At 49.9% G+C, this 24,651-nt stretch overlaps 2 protein-coding genes across 2 annotated transcripts in view; one reads left to right on the top strand and one right to left on the bottom strand.

Moving 5' to 3' along the window:
• LOC147726716 (uncharacterized) overlaps positions 1-23,188 on the bottom strand; it is a 31,201-nt gene extending 8,013 nt beyond the window's left edge. The window contains exon 1 of the mRNA XM_086962735.1: positions 22,892-23,188. Within this exon, the coding sequence (XP_086818861.1) occupies positions 22,892-23,188 (297 nt within the window). The remainder of the gene's footprint in view (positions 1-22,891) is intronic.
• The window catches only part of ANKDD1B (ankyrin repeat and death domain containing 1B), a 602,007-nt gene that overhangs the window by 357,315 nt on the left and 220,041 nt on the right, over positions 1-24,651 (top strand). The gene's annotated exons all lie outside the window — the stretch shown is intronic.

Below are 24,651 nucleotides of genomic sequence, written 5' to 3'. Positions count from 1 at the left end.
AATGAGTCCAGGGGTTCCCCTCGATACAGATCCTTGTAAAAAGAGACAAAAGTATCATTGATGTCCTTATTGGAGGTCAAGTAGGACCCCTCGGCAGTCGAGATCATCTGAATATAATTCCTGGCTTGATCCAGCCTGATCTTGTATGCCAATAATGTATAGGTTTTATTCCCTTTCTCATAATAGAGTGTTTTAGTTTATAATATTTTGTAAGCTGCCTCTTTATTCAGCAGGGATTCTCATTCCCCCCTTGCTTTGTGAAACAGTCTGTAAGTGGACTTAGAGGATGTATGTTTGTGTACCTTTTCTAACTTGATTATTGTTCCCTTTAGTTCTACCTGTTGAAGTTTGAGCAGTCTAAAAAAAGTAGTAATATGGGCTGTAAACTCCCCTCTCATGACCGCTTTTGCTGCATCCCAGTTGGTAGCCCAAGGGACCTCCTCGTTGACATTCTCTGTGAAATAAAGCTCAAGTACCTCTTTGATATTAGAGCGAAAAACCAGGTCACAGAAGCAATCTCATTAATTTTCCAAAAGCAGCATGACTGAGCTCGTGGGTTTGTGGCAGAGAGCATCAAAGTGATGGGTGCATGGTCAGACCCAACCTGAATCTCAACAGTTCCTTTGTCCATCCTGGCAATTAAGGTGGTGGAGATTATGAAAAATTCAGTTCTGGTTGTGCACATTAGAAAAGAATGAATGGTCGCGATCATAGGACTGGAGATGTTGGCACATATCTACTAAATGCATATCAGCAATACCCTGGGTTAGAGACTGCCGGATGGTAAGCTGCCTACCACGAAGAGGCTGAGTGGTTCAGTTCAGGGTTCACAGTCACATTATATTCCCCTCCCTCTACCATGTGATTAGTACAAGTATCGGCTACAGCCACCAGCAGGTCAAGAAACAAAGGGGCCTTGTGGTCATTCGGGCCATAAATAGAGTCTATGGTGTATGGGGTGGTTGTATTAGAAGCCTGTATCATAACCCATCTCCCCTACTTGTCCCTGTGTATAGTCATCACCCGGAATGGGGCATTCACCCATGTAAGAATTGCCACTCCCTTGATGTTGTTAGCGGCTGAGGATTGGAATTGATCCAGGTAGAGGTGAGAAGAAAGCCTAGGGACATCTTTCACTGTTAAGTGGGTCTCCTGAAGGAATTCTAAGTCTGCCCATTTAGAGGAGAGCCAGTAGAGGAGGGCCTGATGCTTACTTGAGGAATTAAGGCCCCGCGCATTGACGGACCAAAAATGAAGTGCTGAATTGTCTACCATGAAGGAGAGGCTGAAGAAAGAAACGTAATATAGGGCTACCCCGTAGAAACCACTCAGCCCGACCAGAAGCATCGAGTTAACAGAAGCAACAGGACAAGACCAAGGTTTAGCACAACCAAAACACTAGTCCAGATAAAAATAAAGATGGTGCTGCACACTTCCCGTGCCCGTTGTCCCTGGGCACAAATACAACAACCAGATATGGAAGGCGCACTCAAAGGAATTACGCAGGTACTTGTAGTCTTAAATTTTCTTTTCTTTATTTAGGTAATTATACCAAAAAGGACATACACAGCCAATGCGTTTCGTTATGTGTTGTAACTTCGTCAGGGCTAGGTCTGTGATGTTGATTTAGAATAGTAAGTGACCCGTGAAGTACAAAGGGTAGACGTAGTATGAAGCAGGCACCGTAACAGATGACGGAAAATCTAAGTAATATACTCGGTGAAGCTGCTACAATATGTCTGGTTCCAAGAGAAGTGAAACGTGGCCTGCCGCCAGAAGCATCGAGACTGCCAAGGTGGGTTCAGCAAGAGGAATAATAAAGAAAGAATGAAAATGAAAAAGGAAAAGAAAAGTTCAACAAGAACTTCGCCTTATAGGACGAATCATTCCGCCTCTACCGAAATGCAGCCGTACTACGTTGCAGTCGTAGTGCATTAATATAATATGCATCATTTTGGTAGCAATGATTACTCAGGTCCATTATTGAGAAGTTTTTGCATACAACCCCTCCTATCTCCCGAAGCCTCCCTACCATCCTTCATCCTCCCATCCTCTGGAAGGGATGCTGTCTGCTGTGCATTGGACCAGAGAGCTAGAACTACACTCACAGGCACTGAAAGAGACCTTTCAGCCCAGCCTGGAATTCCTTTATGATGAGGCAACATAGAAAACAACTTTTGTTTCCCTGTTGCTACATCACAGCAGTGAATACCCAGATTTAGAATCTGGTATTCATGCAAGTGGCTCTTAAGGAGAGCAGTGCATAACAAAGGATATTATATTGCTTTGCATTTTCCATGATTAAGCCGTGTCTGCAGACAGCTTTACTTTTTATTTATTGAAAAACCTATTGTGTACAATACTAATACATATAGTACGCTTTGGGTCAGTCCACTGTTCATAATTGGAAAGCTGTCTTCCCCATCTTATGTAGCTTACTTTTTTATTAAACAGGGAACTACTTTTTACTTATTATTTCTTTGCTCCATGGCATGCATGTTGTTCTTACTCCCTTCCTGATGTGTTGTTTCCCCCTCGTATCTCCACTCCCACCCATGTTCTGTGTTCTTCCACCCCATATTCTCCTTTACTTCTTCCATCTCTTCCTGTCCACTCAGCTTGTTTTCGGCCCCCGCTCCTCCATTGCTGTTCCGGCCCTCTCTGGCTCACTGCCTCTTCCTGTGTTTTTTAGTGTATTTGTTCATTTTTGAAGGGCCTTGAAGCTGCCATTTGCTACTGGTCTGCTCTTTTCTCTACAATGCGTTTCCTGCACTCTTACATCTTTCAATTTACTACGGTAACATTTAGGCATCTGTAGGCATTGCATCCGGTAAGCTCTGCTAAAATGGCATCTTTCATACAAGTGTAGTTAGTGGGGTTTTTTTTGTCGGGGAACAATATGAATGAGGAACCTTAGGAGTGAGAGCTCAGCTTCTGCTAGAGAGACCCAAGTGACGTGCACTCATGGCCAGAGTGGGAACCAAAAGCAGCCCTGATAAAAATGCTCCTTCTCCCTCATTTACATTCATTCATTCTCTCTCTCTCTCTCCCTCTTTTTGGTCTAGCTGTGCCTCTGTGGGGAGATAGGGAAAGAGTCACTGGCCGTCAGCCTTTAAAAGCCAGCCTCAATATGCTCTAGCCCTGTAGGATAATGCCTGGTGAGATACATGGCCAGTCCTGCCCTGGGTGCACCATCCAAACTCTCTTACAACAGCTGATTGACCAGAAATATGAATTTGGCCCCCTTCTTTTGAAGGCATATCCACTGCAATCCCTCGTTCACTTCACTGCTTCTTCACTGGTGGTAAAGTGAGATAACAGTGAGGATGCAGGGGTCAGATTTAGGAGCATGTCTCTGTTTGGGCGTGGCAAGACTCATACACGCTGCAACAAGAGAGTCCATGGAGGAAGCTGCCACTTCCTGCACAGTGCCGGACGAAGTGACATCTGTGTCACGAGCTTGCAGCTGCTGCTTCTGATGTGAATGCCTGTGATCTGAGCATGAGGGGGAAACAGCGTTTACAACGTAGACAGAACTACGCAGAGCCATTTCAACGCAGGCACTACAACGAACGCGTCGTTACCACGCGTTCCATTACAACGCAAGCCGTTACAAAGACTTACTTTAGGGAATGCATTGTTGGGTTTTAAATCCGACACCTTCCCTACTGTTGCACAGACTGGAGTTGGAATAGTAAAACATACTATTCCAAAGTCCAGCGCTTCCCTAAGGCAAGTTATGTAACGACTTGCATTGTAATGGAACAAATGGTAATGGCATGTTCAGTCGCATGCGTAAATACGTCATACATCCAGCATGAGGCCACTTACTTGACACCCTCTGGACAATTCCGGAGTCTGGACACAGCCCTTCCAACACCCGCAAGCGGAGTGGTACAGTCTCCCAGTGTAGAAGAGGGACTCCCAATACCCCGATCCCTGTTACGTGGATAAATATGTTTTTAATTATTATTTTTTTACTCATACAGGTAATGTACCTATTAAATGGTTATATGCCATATGCTGTTGAAAGGCAAAAGACCATACTTTGTGAATGACACGTTTTACTAGCAATGGCTTTGTTATGCATGGCTTCCCTAGGAAGCCTCTATCGTTTACACCAGATTCTAAAACCAGTAAGTCACTGATATGATGTAGCAACAGTTGATAACAAAACTTGTTACCCATTGTTGCTACATCAACTAGGCCTACCAGCCTGGGCTAACAGGACTCTCTGAGAGTCTGTGAATGCAGCACTGCTTGCCTGCTTTGCCTCAAAGCAGAAAGCACAGCGGCACAGGAGGTGGTGGGGGTTGGTTAAGGATGGCAGGTACCGTTGCCTGAAAGTAATAGTGCAGGGAAAAGCCACTTTTTCGACTCGCCGAAGGACGTATGGGCATAGCTGGAAATGTGGAACATGGTGGAGCCCAGCTGCGCTGGAGCATCTGGTTCCCACAAGACAGACCTAGGGTGGTAAGAGATGCGGCGCAGGAGGGGCCAGCTGTGTTTCCGAAGGGCATCTTCCCAGGAGAGCGGCCGGATAACAATCCAGGAGGATGGTACAATGGCCTGAATGGAGGACTTTGGGGCAGTCCCTGAAACGATGAGTGAGCTGGAGGTCTCTCAGGATCAGGCTGCCAGCTGGATTCGCTTGGATGAAAGTGAACACCTGAATATTGGTGCATCTGGCACCTGGACAGGAGTAATCAGGGAGTGAGAACACTGTAGGAATTTGGAACCCCAAGGTACTGGGTTGAGTCTTTGGCATCCGGGGGGTGGGGGCACGATGGCATAGGGTAGCAACAGACAGAGTGCCTTCCTGGCTTTCGCAGTTGTGTGCAGAAGCATCTTCCCTCAAGCCTGCCCATCATCATAGACCATGCGGGCTGTGTCAAGCGAGCCTTGGCAGCCCTCTAGAGGGTGGCCGAGGCAGGCTGATAGATGCCTGCGATTTCACACATGTTTGAAGTTTGGACTCCAAACAAACAAATGTTAGTTTGGAGGGTTTCTTAGTGGGACTTGTTCCTAAAGGTTGATACCGGGGTGGGGGAGGAGGGAACTTTGTGCACAATTGCCCATCAAGGTGGGAGAGTTGATGTCATTCCTTTGTGGTCCTACAGTTGGGGGTAGTTCGAACGCTGCCCTTGGGAATAGGTGGGGTTGGGGTCCTGGGTAGTTGGGAGCTATTGGATGGGTAAGTTAAGTAGACAGTTACGGGTGAATATCAGTGAACGCATTACACCAGATACGGTTGATGGACGGGTCAGGGGCTTCCTTCCCCATGTGAGGGCCCTCCGGCAGGGGGCGCCATGGGGGTGTATTTTCCCTATGACTACTATGTTGGTAATCTGGAATGCCCGAGACGGAATGACTACCCCTAAGCAATACAGAATCTATCCATACCTTTGCAGATACAAAGTGCAGATTGCAAAGCTACAGGATAACCACCTGGTTTGGGTAGAGGCAGCCAAGCTGAGAAAAAGATGACGAGGTCATATGTACATGGAAATGTACTCTAAATATGTCTGGGTGGTGGTGACCTGGATAGCAGCAGGGATCCTGTTATTGGAACCAGAGATCCTGGCAGACCCACTAGGCTGCTATGCAGAGGTAATAAGGGTCCAAGATGGCTTTGAAACGTACCTAGGTAATATATATGCAGTAAATGTGGATGACAAAGCGTTCTTCCCTTCCCTGACATACTTGTCACAGTCCCCCACATGGAGTGTGAGAAAAAAGGATGGCTGGTAAGATATTTATTTTTCACATTTGACAGGGTGGAGATGCCTTGCTATGTATAGTTCCTCACATTACTCCTCTGCCCCTGTGTATCAGTTGAAAGCAGGGGCAGATGATTTGGGGGGCTATACATAATATAACATCATAGATGGGTAGAAAGTGAATCACGGGTATGTTTTTTACCTCAGGGTTCGGAGAGACGTCATAAAAACCTTGAGATTCACTCTTGTTAGGTCTCGCCTAGCGTTGCAGCGCATGCCCTGCTCGCTTTGTAAGGCATGCAGTATACACTGTAGCGTGGAAGCTTCGTGGAAGCTCCGCCTGCTCTCCGCCCATCTTTTTGGTTGGCTTAGGTCCTAAATGCTGCTTTCCCATTGGTTTTGGCCTTGTTAGTCCCTCCTCCTGATGGCCAAGTCGTCATTTGAATACTTCCATGGCTTCTGGCCCCATTACTTTGAACACTTTTTTGTTCCCTTGGCTTCACACTCCCCTCCCACAGTCCGTGACTTCTCGGGCCAATACCACCCCGCACTCCCTTTTGTGCATTTTTCCCCACCCGCACTCCCGTTTCAAATGCAATAGGACTCTCGTAAATGGGAGCTTTGTTGCATTGCAAGTGCTTGTTTTAAAGTAGCGGGCAGTCATTTACATTTGACATGCGCTCGAGGCCTTGCATCACAGCCTCCGCCCTTCTCCTCCCGCACAGCCCCGCTCTGCTGACTCAGTGCCTTAGTCAGTAGCCCACCTCTCTCTCTGCCTCCACCGCCGCTGAGTTAAGACGTTTCTTGAATGTTATTAAATATTTCGATATGTTTCCCTACTTTGCAATATGTTTGTTGAAGTAAATTTGGCTAGGTCCCACTCCATTAAAGTGCTCTTGGTTTTGAGATGTTTGTGAGTGTGGCCCATACCATTGCACGGGTGACCGCACTGTAAGAATTCTGCTTGAAGAATACAGACATGCACGAACTGCCACGGCTCATTTATATGTCATTTTGATACATATGTCGCACACGGAGACTATCAACACAAACTCGGCCACCCTCCTTCATCGCCTCCCTCCCTGGCATCCACTCCACTCCGGCAAAGGTGGCTCGAGGCACTCCCCTAAGACCCGTTCATCTAAATGTGACAGCCTGTGGCGCACAGAGAGGGTGAATGGGTAATCAGCGGATTTCGATTGTGACTTCGTGAAATTAATCAATACCCTTTCCCTTTAATCAATACCCTTACCCTTTCCCTTAACACCTAAGACTGCAAACGCTAGGAGAGCTCTGTACTTGCTGTTGGCTGTAGGATTTAATCCGCTTTTAAAACTCCCGTTTTTCCATTTATTTTGACTTTTTATTTCTTCGTTTTCCCTCGTTTTTAATTAGGGCCACTCGCAGACCCACACTGCTGCCACCTTACCCCCGCTATAATTTCTGGAATACTCACCGCGTTTTAGCGGGTCCCTGTCCACTGTCTCGATTGGTGGCCATATTGGGAGGGGGGACATTGCAGGCGGCGCGGTTAGCGCTCTAGTGTGCACGCGCTTGGCGAGCATAAAGGCAGGCAAGTGAAAGGTGAGCGCCCTTAACACCTAAGACTGCAAACGCTAGGAGAGCTCTGTACTTGCTGTTGGCTGTAGGATTTAATCCGCTTTTAAAACTCCCGTTTTTCCATTTATTTTGACTTTTTATTTCTTCGTTTTCCCTCGTTTTTAATTAGGGCCACTCGCAGACCCACACTGCTGCCACCTTACCCCCACTATAATTTCTGGAATACTCACCGCGTTTTAGCGGGTCCCTGTCCACTGTCTCGATTGGTGGCCATATTGGGAGGGGGGACATTGCAGGCGGCGCGGTTAGCGCTCTAGTGTGCACGCGCTCGGCGAGCATAAAGGCAGGCAAGTGACAGGTGAGCGCCCTTAACACCTAAGACTGCAAACGCTAGGAGAGCTCTGTACTTGCTGTTGGCTGTAGGATTTAATCCGCTTTTAAAACTCCTGTTTTTCCATTTATTTTGACTTTTTATTTCTTCGTTTTCCCTCGTTTTTAATTAGGGCCACTCGCAGACCCACACTGCTGCCACCTTACCCCCACTATAATTTCTGGAATACTCACCGCGTTTTAGCGGGTCCCTGTCCACTGTCTCGATTGGTGGCCATATTGGGAGGGGGGACATTGCAGGCGGCGCGGTTAGCACTCTAGTGTGCACGCGCTCGGCGAGCATAAAGGCAGGCAAGTGACAGGTGAGCGCCCTTAACACCTAAGACTGCAAACGCTAGGAGAGCTCTGTACTTGCTGTTGGCTGTAGGATTTAATCCGCTTTTAAAACTCCCGTTTTTCCATTTATTTTGACTTTTTATTTCTTCGTTTTCCCTTGTTTTTAATTAGGGCCACTCGCAGACCCACACTGCTGCCACCTTCCCCCCACTATAATTTCTGGAATACTCACCGCGTTTTAGCGGGTCCCTGTCCACTGTCTCGATTGGTGGCCATATTGGGAGGGGGGACATTGCAGGCGGCGCGGTTAGCGCTCTAGTGTGCACGCGCTCGGCGAGCATAAAGGCAGGCAAGTGACAGGTGAGCGCCCTTAACACCTAAGACTGCAAACGCTAGGAGAGCTCTGTACTTGCTGTTGGCTGTAGGATTTAATCCGCTTTTAAAACTCCTGTTTTTCCATTTATTTTGACTTTTTATTTCTTCGTTTTCCCTCGTTTTTAATTAGGGCCACTCGCAGACCCACACTGCTGCCACCTTACCCCCACTATAATTTCTGGAATACTCACCGCGTTTTAGCGGGTCCCTGTCCACTGTCTCGATTGGTGGCCATATTGGGAGGGGGGACATTGCAGGCGGCGCGGTTAGCGCTCTAGTGTGCACGCGCTCGGCAAGCATAAAGGCAGGCAAGTGACAGGTGAGCGCCCTTAACACCTAAGACTGCAAACGCTAGGAGAGCTCTGTACTTGCTGTTGGCTGTAGGATTTAATCCGCTTTTAAAACTCCCGTTTTTCCATTTATTTTGACTTTTTATTTCTTCGTTTTCCCTCGTTTTTAATTAGGGCCACTCGCAGACCCACACTGCTGCCACCTTACCCCCACTATAATTTCTGGAATACTCACCGCGTTTTAGCGGGTCCCTGTCCACTGTCTCGATTGGTGGCCATATTGGGAGGGGGGACATTGCAGGCAGCGCGGTTAGCGCTCTAGTGTGCACGCGCTCGGCGAGCATAAAGGCAGGCAAGTGACAGGTGAGCGCCCTTAACACCTAAGACTGCAAACGCTAGGAGAGCTCTGTACTTGCTGTTGGCTGTAGGATTTAATCCGCTTTTAAAACTCCCGTTTTTCCATTTATTTTGACTTTTTATTTCTTCGTTTTCCCTCGTTTTTAATTAGGGCCACTCGCAGACCCACACTGCTGCCACCTTACCCCCACTATAATTTCTGGAATACTCACCGCGTTTTAGCGGGTCCCTGTCCACTGTCTCGATTGGTGGCCATATTGGGAGGGGGGACATTGCAGGCGGCGCGGTTAGCGCTCTAGTGTGCACGCGCTCTGCGAGCATAAAGGCAGGCAAGTGACAGGTGAGCGCCCTTAACACCTAAGACTGCAAACGCTAGGAGAGCTCTGTACTTGCTGTTGGCTGTAGGATTTAATCCGCTTTTAAAACTCCTGTTTTTCCATTTATTTTGACTTTTTATTTCTTCGTTTTCCCTCGTTTTTAATTAGGGCCACTCGCAGACCCACACTGCTGCCACCTTACCCCCACTATAATTTCTGGAATACTCACCGCGTTTTAGCGGGTCCCTGTCCACTGTCTCGATTGGTGGCCATATTGGGAGGGGGGACATTGCAGGCGGCGCGGTTAGCGCTCTAGTGTGCACGCGCTCGGCGAGCATAAAGGCAGGCAAGTGACAGGTGAGCGCCCTTAACACCTAAGACTGCAAACGCTAGGAGAGCTCTGTACTTGCTGTTGGCTGTAGGATTTAATCCGCTTTTAAAACTCCCGTTTTTCCATTTATTTTGACTTTTTATTTCTTCGTTTTCCCTCGTTTTTAATTAGGGCCACTCGCAGACCCACACTGCTGCCACCTTACCCCCACTATAATTTCTGGAATACTCACCCCGTTTTAGCGGGTCCCTGTCCACTGTCTCGATTGGTGGCCATATTGGGAGGGGGGACATTGCAGGCGGCGCGGTTAGCGCTCTAGTGTGCACGCGCTCGGCGAACATAAAGCCAGCCATGCTGACGCGCAGCGTCATCACGCAGCGTCATCGCCGGAATGTCGCCGGAGTTTCGCCAGAGTCAAGCCCGTCTGTGCCCGTCCGGGCCCAGACGGGCTCAGGGCACACCACTCTGCTCAACTCTTCTAGCCCACGGATCCCTTCCTACAGGTATTCACGGGACTCATTGCTCGCTTTACGCATGCCTAGACATCCCAGTTGCTGCTACTATTGGGCTGAGGGTGCCGCATTTAAACATTGTCTTGGCTGTTGCCCACATAACACTGTCAAGGACCTTGATTCTTTTACTATGGCTCTGCTTAATTGCAGATCACTTCCTTGTGATTCCACGGAAATCCACTCCCTCCTTTTGGACCATAGTCTGGATGCCTTATTCCTTACGGAAACGTGGCTGACTACAGGTTCCGATCCCGACATTGTCAACGCTCTTCCCCCGGGATATCTCATGTTTCACCTTGATAGGCCGGATGGGAGAGGGGGTGGAGTGGCCATTGTTTACAGAGACACATTTGTATGCAAAGCAGCAGACTGCGGCATCAACAAAGCTGAAAGCTGTCACTTCACCCTTTGCATCTCTTCGACTGTCTCTATCTCTGGCCTCCTTGTGTATCGGCCTCCCGCTACGCTAGGGAATTTCGTGGATTCCTTCATGGAAGCTGTTATCCCACTGGCTGCGGCCTCGTCCAACTTTCTCACTCTTGGGGACTTCAATTTTCATTTTGACGACCCCAATGATGTGGTGGCAAGGGATCTTCTAAGTTCGCTTGGTGCACTTGACCTACATCTTGTTAATATGGGAGCCACTCATAATAGAGGTCATCAGCTTGATGCGGTTTTCGCAAACTCGGCGAACCTGCAGGCCCTCCAGATGTTGGCTCTTCCCTGGACCGATCACCATCTCATTCCGTTTAGCTGGCTGCTGGGGAACCGGAGAGACCCCACACCTAGTCAACATACTGTGGAACGACTCTGGTCGAAGCTTCCGGTGGACAAGTGGGCGGAAGAGACTAGCCAGAACTTGTCCCTACCCTGTAGATGACCCCAACATCGCTGATCAGCTCTTGGGCGAATGGCTAACTAACTCTCTGGACTTGCTGATCCCGAATAAAAGGAGGCTTGTCAGGGAGAGAAGAATTGGCTCTGCCCCCTGGTATACCCCCGAACTTAGGTGTATCAGAACCTCTTGTAAAAGGCTTGAACGTGCTTGGAGGAGAGAGCAGACGGAAGAAAGTCGGGCCAACTACAAGAGAGAGTTGAGGAAATATAAAAGTGCACTGAAGGACGCTAAAAAGATTTTCTTTAGCGATAGGATCGAGAGGGCAAGTAATTCTTCAGGAGAATCGTTTAAAATCTTCAAAGAACTTCTGAAAGCCCCGATCCCTCCAGTGTTACACGATAATCCCAAAGAACAATGTGAGGAATTGGCCAGATTCTTCCACTCTAAAATAGAGAAAATATTATCCTCCTTACCCACTATCCCTCAAACTCATGAACCAGTTATTAGTTCTATAAATCGCCCGACTGAGCTAACATCCTTTGGCCCCTTCTCGGAAGAGGAGGTTACAAAAGTCCTGTTGGAGATGAAGAGTGGCTCCCCGAGTGACCCAGTCCCGATAAAACACCTTAAGCTCGTGGCTAACATCCTGTCAACTCCTTTGACTGACCTCATGAACCTTTCACTCGCTCAGGGCATAGTGCCACAGAGATGGAAAAAGGCTGTGGTGAAAGCCTTATTGAAAAAACCAGGACTGGATCCATCCAACTTGACCAACTTCAGGCCAATTTCACTTCTTCCTGGATTTTCAAAAATCGCTGAGAAGCTGGTCAACCGTCAGCTCTCTCACCATCTTGAGTCTAACCACCTGCTAGGAGACTCCCAGACTGGTTTCCGCCCCGGCCATGGAACAGACACTGCCTTGCTGGCAGTAGTGGAGGAGGCAAGGAGCACTCTAGATACAGGAGGGTCAGTGGCAGTGATCCTCCTGGACTTGAGTGCTGCCTTTGACACCGTGAGTCACCAGGTGCTCCTCCAACGTCTGTCAGAGGCAGGTGTCTCGGGGACGGCTTTGAAATGGCTGGGATCTTTCCTCGCTGACCGTTTCTACCAAGTCTGGGAAGGGTCAGAGCAATCTGCCCTAATCCCTCTTCAATGTGGAGTCCCGCAGGGCTCATCGCTGAGCCCTACCTTATTTAATATATATATGACTCCACTTGAAAGAGTGGTCGCCCCTTCAGGGGTGAAGATCATCAGCTATGCTGATGATACTCAGCTGGTGGTGGGCCTCACGCAGTTGGCGGAACACCCTGAGGTGTTACATGACTGCCTCGCCAATGTTTATCGTTGGATGTCCATCTCCGCCCTAAAGCTTAATGGAGGTAAAACCAAACTTATACTCCTGGCCAATTCCAGTCCCTCCATCATTGCGAGCTGTTGGCCCCGGTCTCTTGGTGACCCACCATCCCCCAAGAAGGAGATCAATTCCTTGGGATTATGGTTGGAAGAAGATCTGTCCTTCAGGACTCATGCCAAGAAGACCGCAGGGGTTTGCTTTGGTCTGCTGAGATCAGCCCGAAAGGTGTTACCTCTGCTTCCCGATCCAGCAAGAAAGCTGTTGATACGTGGCCTAATTCTATCGAGGCTCGATTATGGGAATGCGCTGTTTCTCGGTGCCCCCGAAGCCACCTTTAAAACCCTCCAACAGGTGCAAAATGCAGCTGCGAGAGTCCTGATGGATGTTCCCAGAAGGCAGTCTGCTGCTCCGGCCCTTAAAGCGCTCCACTGGCTCCCCGTGAAGGAGCGGGTGAAATTTAAAGCGCTATGTACAGCTCACAAAATTTTACATGGTAAAGGTCCTCCCATCCTTGCTAATATGGCCCGTCCTTACAAACCCCCACGTCTGTTGCGCTCGGATCAAAAACACCTTTTGCAGTCAGCGAGAGTAAGAAGAGCCCGGTCTGGGGGCAGGCGTTTCTCTGTGCAGGTGGCCTCTCTTTGGAACTCTTTGCCCCTCAAGATTCTCTCAGAACCCAAGATCCTACCATTTAGGAAACTGCTTAAGACCCACTTGTTTCCTCGGTAGTGATTAGCTGAGTCTCTCCTTCTGGTCTGTTGCGCCGGTAAGCCGAGCGCATTACAAGTTTCATATTATTTATTATTTATTATTCCTCTGTAGACTTTCAGGTCGGGGTCGAAGGATGCTACTATCCTTAAAGCCTGTCCCCAAAGATTTAGGGGCGAATCCCTCTTGCTGCCTCTGCTCTGTCCTTTGCAGAGAGCTCCTGGGATGTGTAGCGTTCCTCTCATCTCCAAGGTGCTGGAGTGAGTAAAAACTGCTGGCTGGCTGTCTACGTGGAGGCTTTCAGCTTTGGGAAGATTTTCAAGCAGTCGGGGTAAGTACAAGATGCCCCTGGACCACAGTGCACAGATGTGTATTTCCTTTGCCATCAACGTGGCCATGATGCTGAGCACAAGGTCCTGTGCACGTGCGGCAAGAGTGAAAATTTGAGGCCTGGAATTTGACAGCTCATCAAGTTGACAAAAGAGGAATGCTATAGGGGAGCAGTCCTGATAACTTCCTAGTCTCTTTTTAGCACAACATTAGGGATTGATTGCACGTGCACAGCTGCAGTTTATGAATTGGCCCATGAACAGAGAGGCGGCACAGTTTACATGATATTTGAGTGACTAGTGCGTGGGCGACTCGTAGATTAGTTGCTTGCCACTGAGATCCGAAAGAAAGTTTGGAATGTATTTTTACAGATTATTTGACGTTAAGCCTCCTAAATAGGTAATGTTCAATTATCTGCGCAGTGAGATGATCATGGTTTATTGCCGTTTGACTTGGTATTTCTGAAAATGTCCAGTGGGCTGCAGAGGTTAGTAAAATACCAGAATCACTTTAGCATTCCATAGAAGTTGTCTTCCACGAGAACCCATAGACAATAATATATTTTTTTAAATCTTGTATTTCAGTGATATAACCACCGAGGGCCCTGCTTTTATATTAAAAACAGAGCTATGGACTATACCATTTCCCACTGAAAGGCAATATTTCTCTCCATATGTTCCCATACCTGGCGTGTCATGCAGTTTGGTGCTTACTTTCCCTCCATTTTAAAGCACAGTAGATGTTTCAGCACCCAGGCTAATGTGCTGCATAGCAAAATACAGACAAGGTGCCAAAGGCGAGATCGATTGCATTACAAATGCTTGTTGTCAATTTGATGTCACTCAGAACCCCTCATTCAAGTAAAACCTTGCAATTACCTTGTGTCAAATTATCGTCTCACCTCATTTATTTTGCACCATTAGTCGATCGTAATTCTAAATTTGTGTGGCTTTAAACTTTCACTGTGTGGCATTTTTTAATAACATTCATTAAACGCTGTGCTGTTGCAATGGTATTTTAAAAATAACGCTCTGCCCCTACCTCCCCCTCTACACGCCCAGACAGTCCATGCTGTTCCCAGTAGCCGATTAAGGGCCTCTGGAATGCGGGACTAGGCCCGACCAATCTCTCTTCAGGCGCCATATTGGGCGTACCACAGGCTCAGCGGGCTAGTGTTTAGGGCGATTAGGCCCAGCACTACATATAGAGCTGAAGCATCTGCAACGCGGTGATAGTGAGTAGACTCTTGAGGCGGAAGCTGGGAGTTAGAGAACGCATTTCTGTGTACTTTGAGGAAATAGAAATTTTATATGGCCAATGTGTCCCCTGTGTGTACCCCACGTTTAGTGCATGCGCATGTCACCCATGCATTTTTCCCTCTCATGCCTGTAATAATAATGCCCCTGTATTTCCGTCCCACATTAGATTGTCAGTTACCAAGTCCTCCATGAAAGAAATGTTAATTCTGCACAGAGGCCTATGTTGCCAATGTATTTGCATTGTGCGCGTTTAATAAAAGTCGAGATGAACCCGTTTTGTGGCTCAGCCTGAGCCTCAGGTTCCTTGCCTCCAGACACTCTGAAAGCTGCAGCTCAGCTACGTATCCCTGACCTTTCGCATACTTCTGGCCCAGCCCGGCCTGCCAAGACAGTATTTTGCACCCAGTTATCTACTTGCTCCACAGAATCACATTCCTGCTTAGTGAAGAGGGTAAACAGAACCCCGTCTGCAGAGATAGAGCCCAGGCATCCACACGAGGCGGTGAGGATTGCGGATCATCCCGACCAGAGCCCAAGCCGTGAGAGAGCAAGGTCCGAGGTTTCCAGAGGCCCACCTGTTCCGAGCCGCATGCGCAGTATCGCAGTATCGAGTTCACGCAGTACCAAGTTTCCGAGGCCTTCAAGTTCTGCTTCCCGGTGAGTACCGTTACAGGGAACGCATAAAGTTCAAGACGGGTTCATTTATTTGATCTCGGTAAAGACGTGTCTGTTCACACAGGCACGGTAAAGACGTGTCCATTTCGGTGGGCGCGGTAAAGACGTGTCTCTTTACGAGACCGGTATGGCTGTACTGTATCCCAGTGCATAAAGTTAACTGTTTTCGAGTTCATGTTTTTTTCCATGTATTAGTTAGAATGTATCTGTTTTATTGTTTTAGTGTTGTAGTGTGAATGGTTGTTTCAGTCAGTCTATTTTGGTGTATATTGTGTTTTCCGTTAAGACAGTTCCAACATGCCACTGTTTTCGAAATTACGTCAGATAGGGACCGAGAAAGGAATACTCGAGGAGTCAGTTCCCGTCCCGCCTAGAGACACACCTGGACATTTCATGTATAACAAACATGGGCTAGATGCCATATTGTTTTTAGACTTATGGGTAGATTACACGAAGGATTTAGAGGAGAAGTACAGATGGCCTGCTTCAGGAACATGGGATTCTGAATGCATTATGAAAGTAGAGGAAGCGCTGTGGAAAAGGAAAGTAAGACCGTCTCAGAAAGATGCCATTGAGTTATGGCGTAAAGAGTCACATAGGAGGGCAGAGAAAGAATTCCACCAAGCAGAGGGAAGTAAACAAGCAGCGGAAAAAGCCAAAGAAAAAGAACTGCGGGAGGAGGGGGAACGGGTCAAGGCAGAACAGGCTGAAAGAGAAAGAAATGCCCTCGTTGCTGGTATTTATCCCGTCCTCTCAGAAGAACTAGCTAAAGTGACCCCCTCAGAAAAATCGCGTAGGTCGCATACGCCACCACCTGTACCCTTTAGAGTCCGTAGAACAAAGCCGACAGCCTCAGAGGCTTTTATTTCCTCGTATCTAGAAGAGCCCGTACCAGACTATGTGAACGCAGAGTTCCCTCCGCCCCCACCAGCGGCTCAGCTCCAACAGCTTCCGCTCCAGCAGATCGTGAAAGACGACGTAGGGCCCGGGGCAGTGGGAGGGGGGTCACCGCCAATGCCACGAACACCGATGGGGCCACCGCAAACGCCACGAACTCCGCCAGCGACACGAACACCGTTAGGGCTAGGGCCACCACGTACGCCACAACTGACATCAACACCATTTAAGTATGTAGGTGTAACGATCCCACGTTGTATATATGATCCAGTACCAGGAGAAGGTGCAATGCTCGTGTGTTCACTAAGATTAAGACACGCCACCGACTATTTGATCACATTACCAGGCATGAAGGAACACCTAGATAAAATATACCATTTCTTTAGAACGGGGGAGGGACCCGAGAGTATAGAAGAGGCCATGGAACAAAGAAAGGTGGAGGTTAAGAACTTCATTTTACGTTTTTTGATTAACTGTCTGATCAGGGAACAAGACAAACCAGACAAGGAGGTAAAGAAAGGACTGATGGAGTGGAGTGATAACATAGCTGCCGGTCGGCATGATAAACAGGGACAGACAGAAAGTATGTACAGGAAAATACGAAAGGCGATCGTAGAAATACACAAGGAAGAGTCTGACGGGCAGTATGAGTCATCATCGGAAGATGTTGACCCAGAAAACGAGGAAAAGGACAAGATGAATTACGTAGGCAAAGCAAGACAGTTTGACAGGCCCAAGTGTCTCGACTACCGTAAACAGGGACATTCTATAAAAGAAAGATTTTCCCTTGAAAATCTATTCCAAGCTACCGAAAAAGCTCTGAAACGACGGGTAGAGAGCGAGAGACCCCACACTCCACACGAACAGGAATTGGTCCGGTCAGCCGTCCAATGGGTGTCTAATTCTAACATATATAGCAGTGATATAGTGGCTCAGACCTTTTTGAGCCTTCCGCCGAACGAACAGCGTTTGGCCGGTATTTACATGGTTCAACATTTGATCACGTTATACGAGAATCAATATTCTGATCCCGGTCCATTGTATAAATTACTGGACGATATCCTACTAGACAGATGGACAGGCCTAGGTACTGATCTAATTAATGTCATTCTGGACCAACGACATAAGTACTTGACTTCCCTGACCACATGCATGCTTCCTGCCCCACACCACGACAGAAAGAACTTGTACATAGACAGACAGAATCCCCTACGAGAGGTGCATTTTTTTTTTTTAACTTCGTTTTTATTGCATCACCAATATACATGTACAGACAGTCGAATCAATCTGCAATTCAACATAGAGCAAGAAAGTACATTGTACACCGCATCCCTTACTAGGCGGCCCGCCCTCTCATTAAGGACAATTCAGCCCCCAACCATTAAGAGTACTTGCCGTATCTCACATTGTCTGACGCCAACATTGCAAAAGAAAAGATGGGTTGCTTTTGTAATTTTCACCCCGCCCCTGCCCCAAAATTTCGATCCCCAACAACCCTCCAATTCCAATAACTTCCCCCCCCCCGTGGTCTGGTTACTCTGTGCTAAATCGCTGTCAAAAAGAGCGTCTAGTGTGGCTCAGGAAGTTCACACATTCACTACGGTGTGTCCCCCGGTAAGGTGACGGGGTTAGCAGTACCCAGCTCCTCCCCTTCTCCTTGCTCCTCATCGGCGGCATCTCGGAGCGCCTGCACCATCATTTCCCACGCAGTCGCCCTCTCCATAGCCCTCTCATCATTCGTTCTCCATGCCATCTGGTACCTCAAGGTGCTTTCACATGCCGCCCACCGCAAGCATTCGTTATACCATCTCTTATATGTGGGCCCCGTCCTCGATTTCCAGTTTCTCGTTATCTCCCGCTTAGCCAGAATGAGCCCTAAGTCTATGAATTTGCTGGTAGTCTTATTTCTAGGCGTGTGCGGAAACCAATGGAGGACCCCCACTGCTTTCGTGTACTGAATGTCCCTGTCTGTGGCACCATTGAGGGCCTTCCAAATCTCCTGCCAATAATCCCCTAAGGCAGGGCAATCCCATAACATGTGACCCAAATCTGCACCAACTGTGTTGCACCTGGGGCAGGCAGCGTGTTCCACCCCAAAGTATTGTCGTACTTTCCCCGGTGTGAGGTATGCCCTATGTATGATGTAAAAATGGATTAACTGAAACCTGGCGTTTCTCGAACTTTTCCGCGCTCGTCGCAGCAGCTGGCCCCAGGTCGTATCAGGGATCTCCAGTTGGAGGTCCAACTCCCACTTAGCTTTCAGAGCCGCTAGAGGCTGTAGAGCTTCCCGCAGCATCCTGGAGTATAAGCAGGTGACGGCCTTGAAGGTCCCGGCTGCCATCATCGTGTATTGACACGCCATTGAGATACCTGGCTCCTGCAAGCCTTCCCCCCAATGAGCCTGCATGGCGCTCGTGACCGCCGCGTGCAACAAGTAGTCGCCCCGCGGTAGGTCAAACCGCTCCTGCAGCTCCCGGAATGGCAGCAGTGCCCCATCCTCGTACAAGTCGCCCAGCATTTGGATCCCGGCCTCCTCCCACCCCAGCAGGCGTGACCAGTCCCCTCCGTGAGGGAGGGCCGTAACCATCCCCAACGGGATTTCAGGGGCATACATAAGGCGGACCCCCGCTCGTTTACGTGCCCGATTCCAGCAGAGTCGGAATGCCTGCTCCTTCACCGTCAGGTCCCTAACTAAGAGCTTCTGGTGCAGTGTAATGTACGCCAGCACATGTCGCGGGGTACCTTCTTCTCTGGCTTCCTCAGGGCCTCTGTACACTCTCGCGATCTCCTGAGTGAAGACTTGCAACTGCGCTGCTAGATAATACCCTTCAAAATCAGGCACCGCTAAGCCTCCCTCATCCTTAGGGCGCATTAGGGTGTCCAGCGCTATACGCCTCCTCCCTGTGCCCCACAGGAATCCTATGACCAGAGACCTCAGGCGTCTGAAAACAGAGCTTGGGATCCACACCGGGAGCATCCTGAAATAATACAACAGCCTGGGCAGAGCTACCATCTTAAGCAGGGAGATCCGACCAGCCAGAGAAAGCGGCAGTGTGGACCAAAAATCCATGCTCCCTCGCAGAGCGTTGACACAACGGGTGATGTTGCCCTCCAGCATATCCGCCGGGGTGTGGTAGACATAGACTCCCAGATAATGCAAACAGCGCGGTTCCCACCGGAGTTCCTGCGCCGTGAGTGGGCATGGTACTCCCAATCTCATGGGGAATAGGCATGATTTAGGCCAATTGACCCTCAGGCCCGACAATCGCCCAAACTGCTCCAGCAACCGTCTCGCCCCTAAAAGCTCAGAGCCTGCGTTTGCTAAGTACATCAGCAAATCATCCGCGTATAGTGAGATGAGGTGTGGCCTGTCCCTATATAACAATCCGGTGTAGTGGCGGCACGACCTGGCCTCCATAGCAAGGGGTTCCATCGCCAGAGCAAACAAGAGAGGGGAAAGGGAGCACCCCTGTCTGGTGCCTCGCCGGACGAGGTACTGCCTCGAGATCAAAGTGCCAACCCGAACTCTAGCTACCGCGCCGGTGTACAGGACCCTAGTCCAATTTATGTAGCCATCTCCCAGCCCGAAGCGCCGCATCACCTCATACAAGTATCCCCATTCAAGACTGTCGAAGGCCTTCTCGATGTCAATAGAGAGAACAAATGGAGAGCTGGCGTCCGGCCAGTCGGCCCCTATCAATCTCGTGAGCCTACGGATATTGTGAGTGGTGTTACGTGTCGGGATAAAGCCGCATTGGTCCCGATGAACAAGGCCAGTCATGTGTATCAGTAGCCTGTTCGCAAGGATTTTACTTAGGATTTTATAGTCCGTCGTTAGCATGGACAACGGACGGTAGGAGGATAAAGTCGCTCCTTCCCTGCCCGGCTTCAACAGCGGGACCATGAGGGCTTCACACATGGAGCCCGGGAGCCGACCTCTCGACTGTGCCTCATTGTAGACTGCTTGCAGCTGGGGGGCAAGGTATTCCAGATATTTACTGTAGAATTCGATCGGGAGGCCATCGAGACCCGGGGTCTTATTTCTGGCCATTTGTTTCACTGCACACCCTATCTCCCCGATCGTAATGGGCCGACCTAGCTCCTCTGCTTCCGAGTCCTCCACCCTCGGCAGTTGTAACCCGTCCAAGAAGTCGCCCAACTCGTCCATCCCCCCCCGTCTCTCCACTCTTGTAAAGACCTTCATAATACGCCCGGAACTTATTCAGTATCCCGGTTTGGATATGGCAAGGCTCCTCCCCCATTTCCTGGATCATCATGATCGGCATACCCCGCCTGACTGGGTTGGCAAGCCATGCCAGCATTGACCCCGCCTTATCGCCTTCCGCATGCGCCTTCGTCATGTATGCTTTATGATCAAAGCTGCGCAACCGCTCCAGTTCCACTGCCAGCGCCTCCCTAGCACCACTAAGCCCCTCCTGTAACTCAGGGTGATTCGGGCGACCCCTCTCCAATTCCCTCAACCGCTTCTCCGCCTTATCTAGATCATCCATCAAAGTCTTGCGGGCCCCAGCCGTATGCCCAATACAGTGCCCTCGCACCACCACCTTAAGCGCATCCCACTCCACCGCCCTCGTGGAGGCGGAGCCACAATTCTCCTCAAAATAACGCTCTATACAGTCACCAAGGGCCTCCTTAAATAACAAGTCATCTAGGGTGTCGGGTTGCAGGCGCCATGTTGGTACGCAGTTAACGTCCACCATCCAGTTCAGGGACAGCAACAAAGGATTGTGGTCCGACATCGTCCGAGCCAAGTATTCCGCCCCCCCCACTGCGGGGAGCACATGTGATGAACACAAAAACGCGTCCAGTCGAACATGCAGATTGTGCAATTGCGAGTGAAAGGAGTAATCCCTAGTGGTGGGGTGCAACGCCCTCCATGCATCTGTAAGAGCCCAACTCTCCTGCCACTCCAGTCTGCGCTTGGCCACCCTATGTGCTGGGGACGCGCGCAGCGGGGGATGGGACCTGTCCAAAGCTACATCTGCCACCGAGTTAAAATCCCCCCCTAGTAGCACCGGCCCCGCCAAGTAGCCCGCCAGTTTACCCGAGAGTGCGGACAAAAATGCGGGCAAATCCACATTGGGGGCATACACACTACAGAGGGACACCACCCTGCCTCTCAACCTCCCCTCCACCGCCACATATCTACCCTCAGGATCCACCAGTGTTTTAGTGACTTGGAAGGGGACCCCCGCACGTATCCAAATCAGCGTCCCCCTTGCAAAAGCTGAGAACGTCGTGTTAAACAGCTGCCCCCTCCACGTCTCTGCAGGGCTATCCCTTCCTGCCTGTTAAGATGCGTCTCTTGCAGGAACGCTATGTGCACCCCCCTACGCTTGAGGTATGCCTGAACTTTGTGCCTACGTGTCATGGATTGCATACCCCGCACATTCCAGGACACACATTTCAAAGCCCCAGTACTAGCCATTCCCCCTCGCCCATCTAGACCGAACAATAGAAATCATCGACCCTGCACGTCCCTCGACCACGGGATGTCTCCTCCACCCTCTCCAAACAGAAAAACATGCCCCCCAACCAACAGCAACAACCAGAGCAACCCCAACCGCTCTCAATTCCCTCCCCCCCAGGACAGGCCCCCCCTCAATCGGAAGTACCCCCATCCAAACTAGCACACCCAACCACCCCTCAAAGAATGGCTACGAAATTCGCAGTCTCCACTGCGATGACCATAAGGGTCAGTAGGGCGCGGATCGATGCGAAAGGTTCGTAAAAGCAAATCAGTCCCGCACACTCCGCCCCACAATCCCCACATTATAGCGCCCCAAAACCTCAATTAACAGTGTCCCGCTACCACGGGCCCAACGCTCCAGCGTCAATCCAGCAAGTCCGCTCCTCCTGTCCAGTGTATCACGCCTCAAGGATCTCCTCCGAAGTCTGTGGCGTCACTATAGGGCCTTTGGCTCCGCCAAATTCCGAGAGTCCCGTCTCCGACCCCGTGCCTGGGTCCTCCGAGTCCGTGCCCTTCCCGGACTGAGTTCTAGTGCTGTTGGATAAGTTCACCACTGCCTGCAGGGCCGCCTGCCTCACCGCCTCCGTTTGCGACACCGAAGGCCTGCCGGTCCTCTGGCGGTTCTTCCGGGTCCGTTGAGATTTCCTGATCGGTTGTGCCAGTTTAGCCGCCTCCTCTCTGATCTTGGCGCCATCTGTTCCCGCTTTATAGGTGTCCCACCAGGCCCAGGCATCCGCCGAGGATGTAAAGAAGATTGCCTGATCATCCACCACCACTCTCAACTTCGATGGGAAGAGCAGGGAATACTTAATGCCCTCATTACGGAGCTCCCGCTTAAGGGACAGGAAACCGGCCCTGAGCTTTTGAGTCTCAAACGTGTAATCTGGGAACATAGTGACCCTGTTATTGTCCACCTGGAAAGGACCTGCTTCCCTCGCTCTTTGCAACAACCAGTCTCTGTCTCTGTAGTGGAGCAACCTGAACACCACCGGGCGAGGTGGGAGGCCCGGGGCTGGCGGACGCGCTGGCACCCTATGTGCCCGTTCAAGGGAGAAAAAGGGGGACAAGCCCTCCGGCGCCACCTCAGTCCGTATCCAGTTGTCGAGATAGCCCACCATATTGTCTCCTTCAATTTTTTCCGGCAGGCCTACGAGGCGCACGTTGTTGCGTCTATTTCGGTTTTCCGCGTCCTCGGCCCTCCGTTCCAGCACCTTCAGCCGGTCCATCACATCCGCCATCTGTGCCTTCACCGCTGCGTGGCTCGGGGCCAATTCCTGAACCGAAATTTCCACAGCTTTCACCCTGTCCTTAAGCTTATCATGATCAGCTTTTAGGAGGACCAGGCCTGTCACCACTTGAGCTATGTCCTGCTGCAAAGCGTCCTTTGTGGTGGCGATGGCCTCCAAGATCCGGTCTTGCATACGTTGAAGAGCCGACTGGTCCCGGTCCGCTCCCTCCGCGGCCTCAGTATCGGTCGCAGCATCCCCCTTCCCTTTCAGCTTCCCCATCTGTGTTGGGAAGAGTTATGTCCTCCAAAATCGTCACTGCACCGCTCCCCACTCCACCGGGCGACGCCCTCCAGAGAGTCCCCGTACAGCCGTGGAAGGAAGGCCCACTGCGTTCCACACCTCGAGCACCACTCCAAACTCCGTGGCTAAAGCTGCCTCTTGGGGTTAGGGCCTCTAATGGGTCGTTGAGCCGTTCGGCGCCAATCGTGCTCAGAGAGCCAGGGCCATCGTCACTGGGTTGCCGCCATGTTGTCGCCTCCACCACCAAGGTTCGACTCCCAGCCGCTCCAGACGGTGTGTGCAATGTCCGCCCTAGGTCCCCGAAGGAGGTTAGGAATGCCCACCTACCCCCTCAGCGGGAAAGAGGAGCAGCCCAGTAAGGGGTCCGGATTCGTGTCTCCGTCGTCCCCGTTCTTCAGGCCACCGCCGCCATCTTAGCTCGACGACTTCACGCCTGATACCAACTTTCAGACACAAATCCCAGGCTGGGAACGGCCTTTGGTCGACCGCTGCAGGCGCCGGACCCTCCGTGACGCCTTCCAATATCGGATTATATCAGGTTCATCGGGGTCTGATCAGGTTTTCAGGATGATTTTCAGGATCGGGCGCGGAGCTCCGGGCTCCCGCTGCCTATCTCCTCGGCATCCAAGCCACGCCTCCCTACGAGAGGTGCATCCCGTCAAAAATGAAGCGGGTGAGCTTCAACGAGTGTATGTTTACACACCCTTGACAAAAATAGAAATACTGGAAATGAAAAAGATGTTGCCCTGCCATGATAAAGACCCGGGGGGGTTTCACACGAGAATTAAAAGACATTCTCTGCATCGGAGATTACACGTACGCTGATATTATAAAATTATTGGAAGTACTGTTGCCTGCTGGTATTTACGAAAAGCTTAAGGAAAAAGACTGGGAGGTGGGAGAGAAAAAGATAAGTTGGGCAGCATTGGAAACAGAGGATAAAGGCCGGCACCCGGGTGTTGGTCTTGGGGAAAAAGCTAAAGAACTACCTGAACTCCTGATACAGGTTTTGCCGAGATTATTGATTACTAAAAAGGAAGACTGGGATGCTATTTCAGCCTGTAAACAGAAACAAGACGAGGACACGAGTGATTTCTATTCTAGATTCGAGAAATGTTTTTCTATTAATAGTGGCCTTAAGCCCAGTAGCGAGTCATATCCTCATCTTTTCGTGAGCAAATTAGTAGAGAATTCCTTACCCCAGATCAAGAATAGAGTACTGAAGGTTGAGAGTACTTGGCAAGCAAATAGCCCTTCGCAAATGTTGCAAATGTTACAATATCACCAGAACAGAATTAGAGAGGAACAGGACCATGAAAAGAGACGCATGAAAGATACGAAAATGAAAGTGCTGGTTGCCCAAACGGTACCTGCCAATGCGAACAAAAAGGGCACGACACTTGTTACTGGGAACTGTAATTATTGCAAACAGCCAGGTCACT

This window comes from Lissotriton vulgaris, chromosome 3_1, assembly GCF_964263255.1.
Source record: "Lissotriton vulgaris chromosome 3_1, aLisVul1.2, whole genome shotgun sequence".
In the NCBI taxonomy this organism is placed as follows: domain Eukaryota; kingdom Metazoa; phylum Chordata; class Amphibia; order Caudata; family Salamandridae; genus Lissotriton; species Lissotriton vulgaris.
Note: the sequence above shows the minus strand (reverse complement) of the source record. Positions and strands in the feature narration are given on the sequence as shown.